The 13,040-nt window shown below is 42.1% G+C and overlaps 1 protein-coding gene across 9 annotated transcripts in view; it reads right to left on the bottom strand.

Annotated features, from left to right (window-relative positions):
- HECW2 (HECT, C2 and WW domain containing E3 ubiquitin protein ligase 2) overlaps positions 1-13,040 on the bottom strand; it is a 487,554-nt gene that overhangs the window by 116,181 nt on the left and 358,333 nt on the right. For 8 of the 9 annotated variants that reach the window (XM_033946090.1, XM_033946087.1, XM_033946093.1 and 5 more), the window contains 3 exons: positions 9,152-9,252; positions 4,927-6,336; positions 2,011-2,106 (listed from right to left, as the gene is read on the bottom strand). In XM_033946090.1, coding sequence (XP_033801981.1) covers positions 2,011-2,106; positions 4,927-6,336; positions 9,152-9,252 — 1,607 coding nt within the window. Of the gene's footprint in view, positions 1-2,010; positions 2,107-4,926; positions 6,337-7,617; positions 7,687-9,151; positions 9,253-13,040 lie in introns of those variants that run through there. The other variant, XM_033946096.1, reaches the window with a different exon arrangement.

The raw sequence follows: 13,040 nt of genomic DNA, 5'->3' as shown, positions 1-13,040 counted from the left end.
CCTCTATGACAGCCTCCGGAAGAGCGTTCCAGTTTTCTACCACTCTCTGGGTGAAGAAGAACTTCCTTATGTTCATACGGAATCTATCCCTTGGAGAGGGTGAACAACCTGTTCTTATCCACCAAGTCTATTCCTTTCAGTACCTTGAATGTTTTGATAATGTCCCCTCTAAATCTCCTCTGTTCGAGGGAGAAGAGGCCGAGTTTCTCTAATCTTTCGCTGTACGGTGTCGTCTGAATTAAGGTTTTAGAAGTTCCAGACACCAGAGAAATCAGCTGAGTTACTCCCTTCCTCTTCCCCATTATCGGGTCCCATCTCTCGCCTGGTCTTACAGCGTCTTACAGGGCCCACTAAGGTAATCTCTATTGCCGGCTAAAAAAAATCAATAACCGGCAATTGCAGAGCGTCCTGCGACGAACCGCAATTCAAAATGTAAAGGGGAAGAGGGTATTTGAGAACGTTAGCGAGGAGCTCCTTGCCTAGCGTCTGGTCTAAGCACCATCTTGGGTGCTTCTTTGTAATTTTTATGTCTTTTATATGTAATAATTTGAGTTATCCAATTTTATCATCAACAAAGCCATTTTTTGCCAGATATGTTCAAACTTTCTGTATTGTTTTAACTGTAGCAATATTTCATTATACCTTTTTCTTTAAAGGAGCAATTTCATTCAAAATTTGAACACTATACTGATCCTAATTATCCCACTGTAAAAAAAGAATCCCTATGCGATGTACACATATGTTTTCTATGTATGCAAATCAAAGTGTATACACACACATTTACATCTTCTTCAGAGGAAGTACACATTTGTGTGTTATTTAGGATAGCACTGAGAGTCCACGTTATTAAAAGCATTTAGGCTTTCATAAAAGAGTTACTTCTTGAGAAATTTTACATTGATTTTCACTTATTAAATTGCCTCATTAGAGGGTAACTTCATCATATGGTGTTTAGATTATGAACTAAGCAGGCTGGCTAACAGGTACCCACTAGGATTGGCCTGTCAGCTACAGACATAAGTCTGTGTATTCTCAATGCAAACAAAGCTGAAGAAACGCTCTTGAGCACAAAAATCCTGAGGAAAAAAAAAGGACTAAAAATACTGAATAAAATAATAAAAGGTGGAGAGCAGAACGAACACACTCCTGTGGGCACATGTGCAGAAGGAAAAAACTGTAGGTGGAGCTAAGGAGCTCAGTGAAGTACAGAAGAGGCACAGAGAAAAATCCAAACTGGATTCCTTCTGCAGATGGCATACAGCCATGAGGACACTACCCACTTGTCTAGAATGTCTCACTTAAATCCTGTATCCACCAATCCCCTTGGGTGCCAGATAGCTGAGATTCTACTGTATATTCATTGTGGATATCCTGAAAACCAGACTGACTGGGTGTTCCCCAAGGTTGGGGTGAGAAGCACCGTGCTACATGATATATGCAAAAAAGGCCGATCCTACCACTACTCCAACCCCAGAAATGCTTATTGTATATTGTCTAAAAGTAAGTGTTATGTCTTCTTAGTACCTATTTTATACATGTGTACAACAGGGCAATTTTATAAGTGTCTCTTGGTATAGAAAATGCTGCTGTATGCACCCAACTTGCTTATAAAATTACTCCTCTCTAAGTTGAAAAATTGTTCCAACTCCTCCAAGGATCATGTTGCTATAGACAGACATCCCAAGGAGTTTTCTATTTATCTTTACACAGTATCATAGTACCAGTTCTTAGAAACTACCTTTAGCAAAATATGTTTGCTTCATGGTATCAGCTGTAATCCTTTTCTGCCTCTTCCGTGGTATCATTCATTAACCCAGATCCCTCGCCAGCCATTCATCAGTTTCATACAACAAGGATCAAGAAATAACTTGCTGCAACTACTGTGGCTAATCCAAACCCAGTGCACTAACCTCGGTGCAGTTTTCTCTACAGATTGCACTGCACTGAGCTTCTAGCAACCCTGGAACAGTACAAATGCTGAAGCACTGCTAAGATTAAATAATTCATTACTTGGTGGGAGAGCCTCATCCACTCTCTGGTATCTGTTAACATCGTGCCGGACTGAAGGCAGTGACCTCAAGGGCTGGTGACCATTTGCTTGAGAACCTAGAATAAAGGTACAGAAATCTTTTATATAGCATATGATGTGTAAGATTTATCTCTCTTTAAATGGGTTATAAAACATGCCAGATCCCTTGAGAGTGATTTTAAAGTGCTCTACAATTACAGCAAGTTAGTGCAGCCAAAAGAGGCAAATAAAGCATCAGGGGGCAAGCTTTGCTTTGAAGGTGCAGAGTGACTGGAGTAAGCTTTGATGGCAACTCTAATAGTAAGAACCTAAGGACAGTACCAGGTGGACTTCTACGATCTATGGCCCAGAAATATCAAAGAAAAAAGATGATTTAATTAAATCATGAATTTATAATGTGTGTAACTATTGGGCAGACTGGATAGATTGTTAAGGTCTTTTATTCTGCTGTCATTTACTATGTTACTTTGTCAGATGCTTCCCTTGAGAAAATGCAATAAATATACACTATTTTATCTGGAGGACAACTTTCAAGTCATTTGCCTGTGTAAGTCTATCTGTCTATTCAGGTAAAATAAGTTGTCTGAAAATTGTCCAGGTAGAAGTAGGCCCATAGATACTTCTATCTCCAAATAAAAGAGGCAGGTTTGAGGTACAGTTAGATTACAGAACATAAAAACAAGCATATTTTTTGCATTTTCAAAACTATGGGGCCTTTTCGCTAAAGTGCAAAGCCTGTGGTGGTAACATTGAGGTGTGTGGTCATATCTGCCCTGCAGTTATCACACAGGCCAAACGCCACACAGTAGATATGTTGGCAGATAGTGTGGTAAATGAACTAGCAGTACCTGCTGAAGCATTTAACACTGCCCCCTGCATTTACTGACCCCAGTTCCCGAATATTATACCCCAGCTTACAATTCCTACCCCTCCTAATAAGCATTCTCTTCTCCAATTCCCCCAAGTAGTATCACCATCACCCCTTTCAATCCCCCTGAAGCATACAATCATTACTTGCAACTCTCCACTCCCCGAACCCACCCCCCTCCCCTCACTACTTACTAATTTACATGGTGGTACAGTGATGTTGGTAGGAGCAATCTCCTAACCTATTGTCTTCTGGGCTCAAAATGGGGGCTCGGACCCTAGTGGTAGTCTTGCTGCTTTCAAGTTGGAAATCAGAAGGCAAGGGGCTGGGAGCTTCCAGGCATCACTCCTACTGCATTACTATATCACCACAGAAACTCCTGGGGGCCCCAAGGGAAATGTTGAAACGTTACATGACGGAAGTATTGGAACTTCCTGAAGAGTCATTACCACCATTTACGCAGGTCTATTATCTTCCAAATAAGACTCAAGACCAACAACAACAACAGAAAATGGGAACTGACTTAATGAATATATCTAATATTTTGGAAATGTCTGATAGAGAATTAGTGACCCCAGCCACCTTGCTTTTGACAGTAGCTCTCGCACCAGATAAAAACTGGTTGCTGAGACTTTTCTTTAAAAATAAACAAAAAGAATTTTTAGGTTGTAAAATTCAGATGTTTCCGGATTTGGCTAAGGACACGCAGAGAAGGAGACGAGAATTTTTGTTAAGGAAACCTGGTGTTATATCTCTGGGGGCGACCTTTTACTTGCGACATCCATGTAAATGTGTAATTAATTATCATTCTCATAAATACGTTTTCTTTGAGCCATCTCAACTGACAACCTTTCTTTCAATTGCATCTCTGGAGAAAGAAAGTGCTTAGTTTAAGAAAGGGTGCTTTAATCTCATTCAACTAGTTATTGCTTGGTTTAAATATAATTACCTTGATTCGCCTACTACCCCTCTTGGATCTAATTGAGGACTTGAGTAGAAATGTATGCTTATATTTGATATTTTTTTATATATGATTTCAATTGTATTAATTTCATGCTGAATTTCCTTTCTGTACAAGTTTTATGCTTGATTATATTGAAAAAATTCAATAAATATTAAAGTTAAAAAAAAAAAAAAAGAAACTCCTGGGTGATCACACTGTTTGAGGGGGGGGGGGAAGTGAGGGTTGATACTGATACTGCTTGGAGAGAGGATCAGAGATGGGATGAATCTTATACTGCTTGTAGAGGAGATAATAGGGGGTGCTGTTGATATCATTTGGGAAGGGGATCAGAGGGTGTGGAGATGATACTACTTGTGAGGTGGATTGAAAGAGTCAGAGTGCTGATTCAGTAATTTTTTTACAGCAGCAATGTTGACTGCACTGTCCACACCCTACCTCTGATCATAACCTAACCCATACTGTGCTAAGCAGTCTAGTGTGGGACTTTTAGTGCTAAATATCACCCAGAAGGTGGTTGCTGACAGATTCAGTCCCACTATTTAAGTGAGAGAATTAGAGGGAAAATTGTAGGCTCTCTCATGTAAAACACTGAACAGTGAGCTGGGTATTTAATGCCCAATGAAAACAACCACATAAGAGACCAGTTAACCAAAATTGGTGTGTAGAAACTGAATTTGGCAGGTAGGGGGCACCAAAAGCAAAGAAATAAATAGTTGAAAAACCATTATGGAATCAAAGTGTATGTAGCATGGATCTTAGACCAACTAAGCACATTTGCATTAATGAACGAATGTTTGTCATAAAAGCATATTATCATGTTTATTAGGACACTGTCAAACTCTAGTAGTACTGGCTGAGCTTACAATACTTAAACTAAAAGCTAGTCTTCAATCATGGGGCACAAGTGAAGAATATTCTGAATATTATACATGCAAGAAAAACATACGTGAAGGGTTTAAACCACCAATTTACAAGTGGCAAACTGTTTCTTAAAACACTGCGCATGCTGAAAATCTCATCATACAGTTTTCTTTTCTAACTTCCAGTGTACATCAATACTATTACCTGAAGTAGATCCTTCCTCTTGAGATGTTGCTTGGTTAAATTCCCCAGAAGATGCTTGTGCAGCTCCACTTTCATCCTCTTGAGACATGCTCCTTACTGTAACTGCAGCTGCTGAGGCCTGCAAGCCTCTCCTCTGCCAGACGTCATGGGCCTCATTCCCTTCGGGTAATTCTGCTTCTGTCTTGTGCTGCTGTTCTTCCTGGTTTCTGGTGACAACATTCACCGCAGGTAGAGAGCCAGGTGTGTACATGGGAAGTTGTACCTCTGAAATGGCAGCAGTCGCAGCAGCCACAGACCCGTTCCCCAGATCTGCAGCACAGGCACCATCTTCCTCATCCTGAGAGGAAAACGCAGGTATCTCAGAAAATCGTGAGCTTTCAAAAGAAGAAAAGCATCTGTCAACCAAAGAAAGGCGAGCAGTGGCACTGCCATTGCAGGAGCTTTCAGCCCCTTCAGCATCACTCTCCCCTTCTGGTCGAGTACTGGCCTCACTCACACTTTCTGTGCGTGTGGGATCACTCTGCTCATTTTCTGATGACACCTGAGAAGGTTCAGATCCTTGATCGATGGATTCGGTTTCAGGAACACCTCTCCTGTTATCACAGTTGGCGGTCTGATCAGTATCTTCAGCTGCTACTTCAAGTGCAGTCTGATCTGCCTCCTGGCAGCTACACACATCACTGGTGGTCTGTTCCACATCATGGTGAGTCTCTTGGTTACTTTCATCTTCTTCTCCAACTGGCCCTAGCAAAGGGAGGTTAATGAGAAGTCCTTGAAGACTTCCTGGAAGTACATTTGTGGTCTGTGATGGTATTTCTAATGTCATTGCTTCACTATTCCGTGCACAAGTTTTGCCTTGTGTTGTGGAATCTGATGGACAATTTAACGTGTCCTCTTCAACTCCACTTGTAGCACCATTAAGCATCATGAGTCCTGCTCCCTCTAATAAGGAAGACTGGAAGGCAAGATCCTGACAGAATTCATGGTCCTCCTCATCAGAGTCAATATGAAGCATGGCATTAAGCCTGGTATCAGTTGGGAAACTACTCCGTAGCTTTGGTGATGCACCCAATGAACGATCGGAAGGAGCAGATGTCCCATCTTTGGGATTAGCATTGTTTTCAATTGCATCCAGGTAGTCATTTAGGGAGTCCTGGCGATTTCTAGGTGGTGATGCTCTTGAAGCACAGAAGATTGCCTCAACGGGGTCTGTTTCCAAAGCACTGCTAGATCTTAAGGAGTTCTCTGAAGTGCCATTTCCAGCAGGCTCTCCAAGGACTAGGCCATTTGTATAAACTGAATTTGACTCTTGATGTCCTGTTGGCATGTCTTCATCATCTGATGGGCTTCCAAGGTCACCATTTATATTATTTGCTGCAAGCAACGTGCCAACTGTGTCTGGACAAGCATCTATGTAAAGATAAGAAAGAGAACCGATATACATAATCTATTCATTCTGATATTCCTGCATCCTGTGAATGATGCAATTTTAATAGATACACTAGTACCATAGTTATAAACATTTTCACTCTTGTGTTTTACTCTTGGCAAAATTATGTGCAAAAACATTCAAAATTCAGCACACAAAATTTGCAAATTCTGCAAGTTTATTTGACAACATTTAAACAATATTTTTGCTAATTATTATACAGATTTTAAGTACAATTCAGTATTTTCATTAAATTATACTAGAGAAAACAAAGAGGGGGCCTTTAAGTTTTTCTCGCTTAGAGGCTTTCTAAGTATAAAATTGAACAGTGAAAAACTTCTCTCCGCATCTGTGGAGTTGGAGATGACATTTATAAAACTGAAGGCCAGGCTACATTGTGTGCCCCAAACACCCCCCCCCCCCCCAGATACCTGTTATGGTCAGCATTCTACAACACAGTTAAAATATCAACAATTTTGGGACATTTCCAACCAAAGATTGGAAGAAATGCACTTTGGACAACTTTTTTAAACTTATTTTGAAATGCTATTCAGTATACAATTAGGTTACTCTATGTCAAAATGACTATTTGACCAGTTTTGTAGAAGTTAAGCTGATCATAGCAGGGGTCTGGGTTTTGATTTTGATTCACAGTGTAGAAATCCAGAATTTTCATTTAAAAAATAGTAGAGAAAACAAAGAGCCTTAAAAGTTTTTCTTGCTTAGTGATCTCTTTCTAGCAGAAAGTATCAAACTGTATAGTGAAAAACTTCCCTCCGCATCACCCCTGCCCCCACCCCATCCAGCATCTCTCACTCTCTCTCTCCAAGAAAGCATTTATGACTCCATCCGTTCCCAGCCAGCACCTATCTCACCCCTGTTCCCTTGAGCCGGCATCTTCTAACCTCTCTTCACTTTATCCTTCCTGAATCAGCATCTCTCTCACCCCTGTCCCCAAGCCAGCATTTCATTCTCTCCCCTATCCTCCCCAGCAAGCACTTCTCACTCTCTCACAATCCAGCATCTCTCTTTCCCCTTCTTCTCTTCAAGCAAGCATTTCTTATTTTTCCTACCCCTCCCACCAGGATCTCTGGCACTCTAGCTCCCCTAAAATCCAAATATGCATTAAAGGTTTTCCCCTCCTCCTCTCATCCATCACTCCCTCTCTCTTCCCTTTCAAACTCTCTGCCCCAAATAGTATTTACTCCAATGGAAGCCCTGAGCTTGCATGTACCCCTCTTCCTAAGGCTCCTCCTGTGTACCTCAGTGATGCTGATATTCCAATAGGCCACCTGCTGCCACCTCTGCAGGATTCCCTCTACCGTGGTCCTGCCTGTGAAGAAAGAGGAAGTGACATCATCGAGGGTAGGAATGTGGTAGAGAGAAGCCTGCAGAGCCCGCACAGGCTGCCCAAAGATGTCAGCAGCGATTCAGACCACAGATGGAGAGAGAGTGCCCTTGCCAAATTCTGAGTGGAAGTGAATTCTGCGTGCCTGAGGAATTCTATGCAGTTGCACTAGGAGTAATATAGCTTAAATTTTACAATTATCAATTAATCTCATAAACATAAATACCTCATATAAGCATTCTTTAATGCTGCCAGGAAACAATTTTCTTTTGACTACATTTTAATCACTGTACTTCTTATGCACCCAGCACTTATCTATTTAAAGGGCAATTCTATACCAGGTTTTCTAATAAAGACACAATGATACCTATTTTCCTTTATAGAATACTAATGTAAATGGGTATTTAGGCATGTAAAAATAAGTATGAGCATATACAAAAACCTAGAGCTGCTGTAAATGCTGATGCTTAAGTGTCGGAGATATACATATAGGGCCTCATTCTATAAACGGCACCTAACTGCGCTAGTCTATGTGGTTTCTTTATAGAATCACTAGTGTTTTAGCCTGTTACATTAATGGGTGCTAGAAGAATAAACAAATTAACACTGCTGGCTCGTACATTGCTCTACCTGCCAGAATATACACTACCAGAGGGCTAATCTACCTCACCTCCCCCCCCCCCCCCCCACTATAAGGTTTTAGAACAGTGGGGGAAAAGTGAGGATGCATGAAACAATCGGTTCTGAACTCAGCTTTAGACTTCTTTTGAGACTAAAAAATGCAACAGATTTTCCCAAAATCCATGGGGAAAATATCAGATTTTATATCATGGTATCTCAGTAAATGCCTACAGCCTGGCTGCCTTGAGTATCGGAAACTAAGCAGGGTCGAGCTTGCTAGTACCTGGATGGGAGACTGCCTGGGAATACCAGGTTAGGCTGAGGTGCCCTATGTTGGGTAGCAGCAACATAGTAGAACCACACACTGCACGGGAGAAGGCAATGGCAAACCACTCCTGTACACTGAAATGAAACATCACAAGGTGGATTCCTCACTGGGTGAGTTGCCATGAGTCGATGGCCGACTCGGTGGCATGATCCATCTAACCATCTCAGAAAAATCTAAGGCTCTGGATTCAAATTAACCAAGAAAGGTAATCCATCCAAAACCTAGAATCCTTGGCATTCAAATACTGTATGTTACTCATTGTGGATATCCTGAAAACCAGATTCTGTTGATAGCCTTTGAGTACTGGAGTTTCATGATTTGACATTATACCATTCATTCAGGTAGGATGGCAATGATACCTGAAAAAATGGGGAAAAAGTCCAGTTGAAAGGTTAAGATGACTAAGGATGACTAAGGATAAGGGAGTGGAGCTAATAGTGTCCCTTTACAATACAGATATTATTACTGGTCTTTCTAATTAAATGCTTCTAAATATTACCTTCATGAATGGAGGATGCAAACTCCACTTTGAACTGGAGATATCCACTCACATGGTCAGCTGGCAGCCTTCTGCCCAGATTGTAGCTCAGAACCTGGTCTCTGCAAGACAAACCATTTAGTTTCAGAATAATTTTTGTATTACATATTTGAGTTATTCAAATATTTTACTTTGAAAGTCTTGTTTCATGGTAAACCAGGGAAAGATGAGAGAAGCAAGCCTGAGAAACCTAGCATCAATTGCTAGAGCAGTCAGCAATGACTTCAGAACCAATAAATGGAGCCACTTCAGTAGCTCAGTGCCTTGCAGAAGACATGGTTTTATTTCTGAGTCAGGTCTTCCATCATGTTATGTTATGTTAATCATGTTTTTTATCTTGCCTTTACCTATTCAGTGCAAGGTTGGATTACATTACAAGAGTTGGGTCAGTTATCTAGGAAGTTACAATGGACAGTTTGACACGGACATTCAATAGAGTTGCTAGTACAGGTAGATCACTACAGTTAGGTCATAGTTACAAATACATAGTTACAAGTTCAAGTAGGATCCGCTTATGAAGTAACGACTCCTCTAGTGGAGTGTGCTTTCAATATGATCGGCAGCTGTGTACCACCACCCACATACACGGAGGAAATGACCATTTTAATTCATCTGGAAATTAAGGCTTTAGATGCTGGCCTTCCTTTCTTAGAACGACTGGTCAGAACAAAAAGATGATCTAATAAGCAAAACTCCAGAAAATGCAACATTTTATCCTTTACATTAGTCCTTGTAGGGTACAAAACAGGACTTCCTGATTGACATGGAAGGCCAAGACAACTTTTGGTAAGAAGGATGGAACTGTGTGCAAGGAGAACCCTGCTTCCGGTAACTTAAGGTTCCCCTGCAGAACAGAGCTTGTAAATCAGGCACTCATCTCATCAACACAATCGCCCTCAGAAGCACCGTCTTGACTGTAAGATCCAGAAGGGAAGACTACTGTAAGGGCTCATATGGAGTTCTACTGAGACCTTGAAATACGATGTTAAGATTCCAGGAAGAGAAAGGGAGATGCACTGAAAAGCACAACCAGGCAACATCTGGGTGAGAGACCAGAGAGCTCTTTCTTTCCGAGCTTGGAAAAAGGAAAGACCTGCTACGTGCACCTTCAGCAATCTGACCGACAGACCCTTCTGAAATCACTCTTGCCAAAAGTCCAGGACTACCAAAATCAGATCTCAAAAGAACTTTAAATCATCCACAGCACACCAGTACTGAAAAGGACCTTCAGGCCTTGGCAGAGGCTGCTATTGTCTATGGCTTCTTAGCTCTAAGTAGAGTGGAAATGACCATGTCTGAGTAGCCTTTGCTCATCAGGGGCGTCTGCTCAAGAGACATGCTGTAAGCGCGTGTTCCAGATTCTCAATAGGGACAGATCAATGAGTGAGAAGATCGACTTGGACCAGCAGTCCGAGGCCTTCGTCCCTCTAGGCAAACTAAGTTCGCATATTATGGTCTGCGAGGCCAATCGGGTGTCACTAGGATTACTAACTTCAGATGACTTGCAATCTTGTGAATGAGTTGCCCTAACATGGGCCATGGGGGAAAATGTACAAGAGCTCTTTCTCTGGTGACGGTTGGACTAACGTGTCCAACACAATGCTGCCGGGCTTGTATCTTTGGCTGTAAAAGTGAACCATCTTTGTGTTTACAATGACAATGACCATTCCCCCAGGTCAAGAGTCTAACGAATGAGAAAGTCAGTCTGCACATTTTCCACTCCCACTACATGCGCAGTCGAGAGGGCCTACAAAAGAGCTTCTGCCCACAAGAGGAATTGAGCTTCTAGGTGTAGCAGGGCACGCCTAGTGCCTTCTTGCCTGTTGACATTTGCCACCATTGTCACATTGTCCGAGAAGACTCTTACTGCTTGCCTTCCAGAGACTTCTCCAGTGCCTGAAGCATTAGACAAATGGCTCTGAGTTCTAGTTGATTTATGGATCACTTTTGCTGAGCCAGTGTCCAACGACCATGAACTGGGTGGGTGTCCGTTGCAGTGACCCCCGACCCCCCCCCCCCCCCTCACACACACACACAACCATAAAGGCTGGCACTGTCCATTATAATCTCCCTGGAGGAAATTCGGAGAGGCATGTCCTCAGCAACCACAACAGACTGCTCTTTGCTTCCGGTAAACAGGTAAGTGGTTGCTGAAGCAAGTCCATTTGAGGAGACCATCGAGATAGAAGACAATCTTGGAGAGGCCTCATGTATGCTCTTGCCCAAGAAACCACTCTATGGCTGCTGCCATTGACCCCATGACCTGCAGATAACGCAGAGTCAGACTCTGTAGCAGGTACAAAATTTGCTTCCGGAGCTTCAAGTCTGCATGGCACTGGAAGAAAAACCTGGTCCAAAACCATGTCGAACAAAATTCTCAGGTACTCCAGGTGCTGGATCAGCTCCAGCTGGCTTCTCTTGAAGTAAACAATCCATCTCAAGTCCTGGAGAAGTTGGACCGCTCTTGAAACTGTCAGTTCACTTTTCTCCTTGGATGGGGCTCTGATTAGCCAATTATCCACATATGTGAGCACTGGTATTCCTGCCTTCTGGAAGTGCGCTAGTAAAAGTGCAAGGTACTGTCACGAGGCCAAAGGGGAATGCTGAGAACTGGAAATGCTGCTCCAGCACATGAAACCGCAAGTACCTCCTATGGACTGGAAAAATTGAATGTGGAGATAGACCTCCTTCGAGGGAAGCAAGAAACTCCCCTGGCACCACTGCCGTATGACCAACTGAATCGTCTCCATGTGAAAATGCGGCACATTCAGTGCAGCACTGATCAACTTGAGGTCCAGACTTGGCCTCCAGCTGTCTGAGCCTTTCTTTGGTATGATGAAGTATATGAGTATCTGCCCAAGCCCGATTCTTCATCCAGTACTGGCTCTATGGCATGAAGATCCAGTAGTTTTTGTACTGCTGCCTGGACTCTGAGGGCTCTCTTTAACCCATCAGCCAGAGAATCTGCAAAGAGATCTGGAAGAGGGGTACAAAACTTGATTTTGTAACCCTCTCAAACAACTTCTAGGAGACAAGTCTGCACCTATCTGAGCCAAAGACCAGCCAAATGGCCAACAGCCTGGCTTCTATCTGGTGGGGAGGGGGGCTTGGCCCCTCTACTGGCATCATTGTGCTTTCTTGGAGTTTGGGGAGGAACAAAGAGTCAGATGCTTGCTGTTATCTACCTCCGCCAAAGCTCTGCCATGGAAAGGACTAATGCATAGTTTTGCCTCTTGCTAGACAGAATCTACGAGAGCCTCAAAAATTCCCATGTCTCATACCCCAAGTTGAAATATTTGGGTGTACCCTGGCATCTCAGGGTCTGCCCTACACAAAAAAAGGTATAAGCAATTTTTAATTGAGATTGTGTGAAATTCATTTGAGTGGTTTGTATTGGCTAATTATGAGTGCAAATGTGTAGTTAAATACTATTCCATTTCTACAAACCATAAGATTTATCTGCCTTTTTGGATTCCAAGGAAGGGAAAACTGCAGCCATTTTTTGGAGAGGCAGGATAGAAATGTTAAAACAATTTCATTAGTGTATTCTTTTCCTTTTGAATTACTAACCCTCTCCTTTACTAACGCATAGCATGGGTTTTAGCATCAGCAAAGGTGGTAATTTCTCTGACGCTCTTAAAATTCCTACGAGTGTCGGAGCAGGTACCGCTGCTCCCGGCGCTAAACATTAGTAAAGATGGGGGGAAGTTTCCTCAAATTTTTCCTTGTAGACCGGATATAGGGGATTAATTTCCTTTATATATTTATTCCCATATACATTTTTCTGTTACCCTTCTTATTTCTAGTATAAGAGTTCTTGGAAATTATTGTATATAATTTGTGAAAAATA

Source organism: Geotrypetes seraphini, chromosome 5, assembly GCF_902459505.1.
Source record: "Geotrypetes seraphini chromosome 5, aGeoSer1.1, whole genome shotgun sequence".
Lineage (NCBI taxonomy): Eukaryota > Metazoa > Chordata > Amphibia > Gymnophiona > Dermophiidae > Geotrypetes > Geotrypetes seraphini.
The sequence above is the reverse complement of the archived record's forward strand: the minus strand, read 5'-3'. Positions and strand labels throughout refer to the sequence as shown.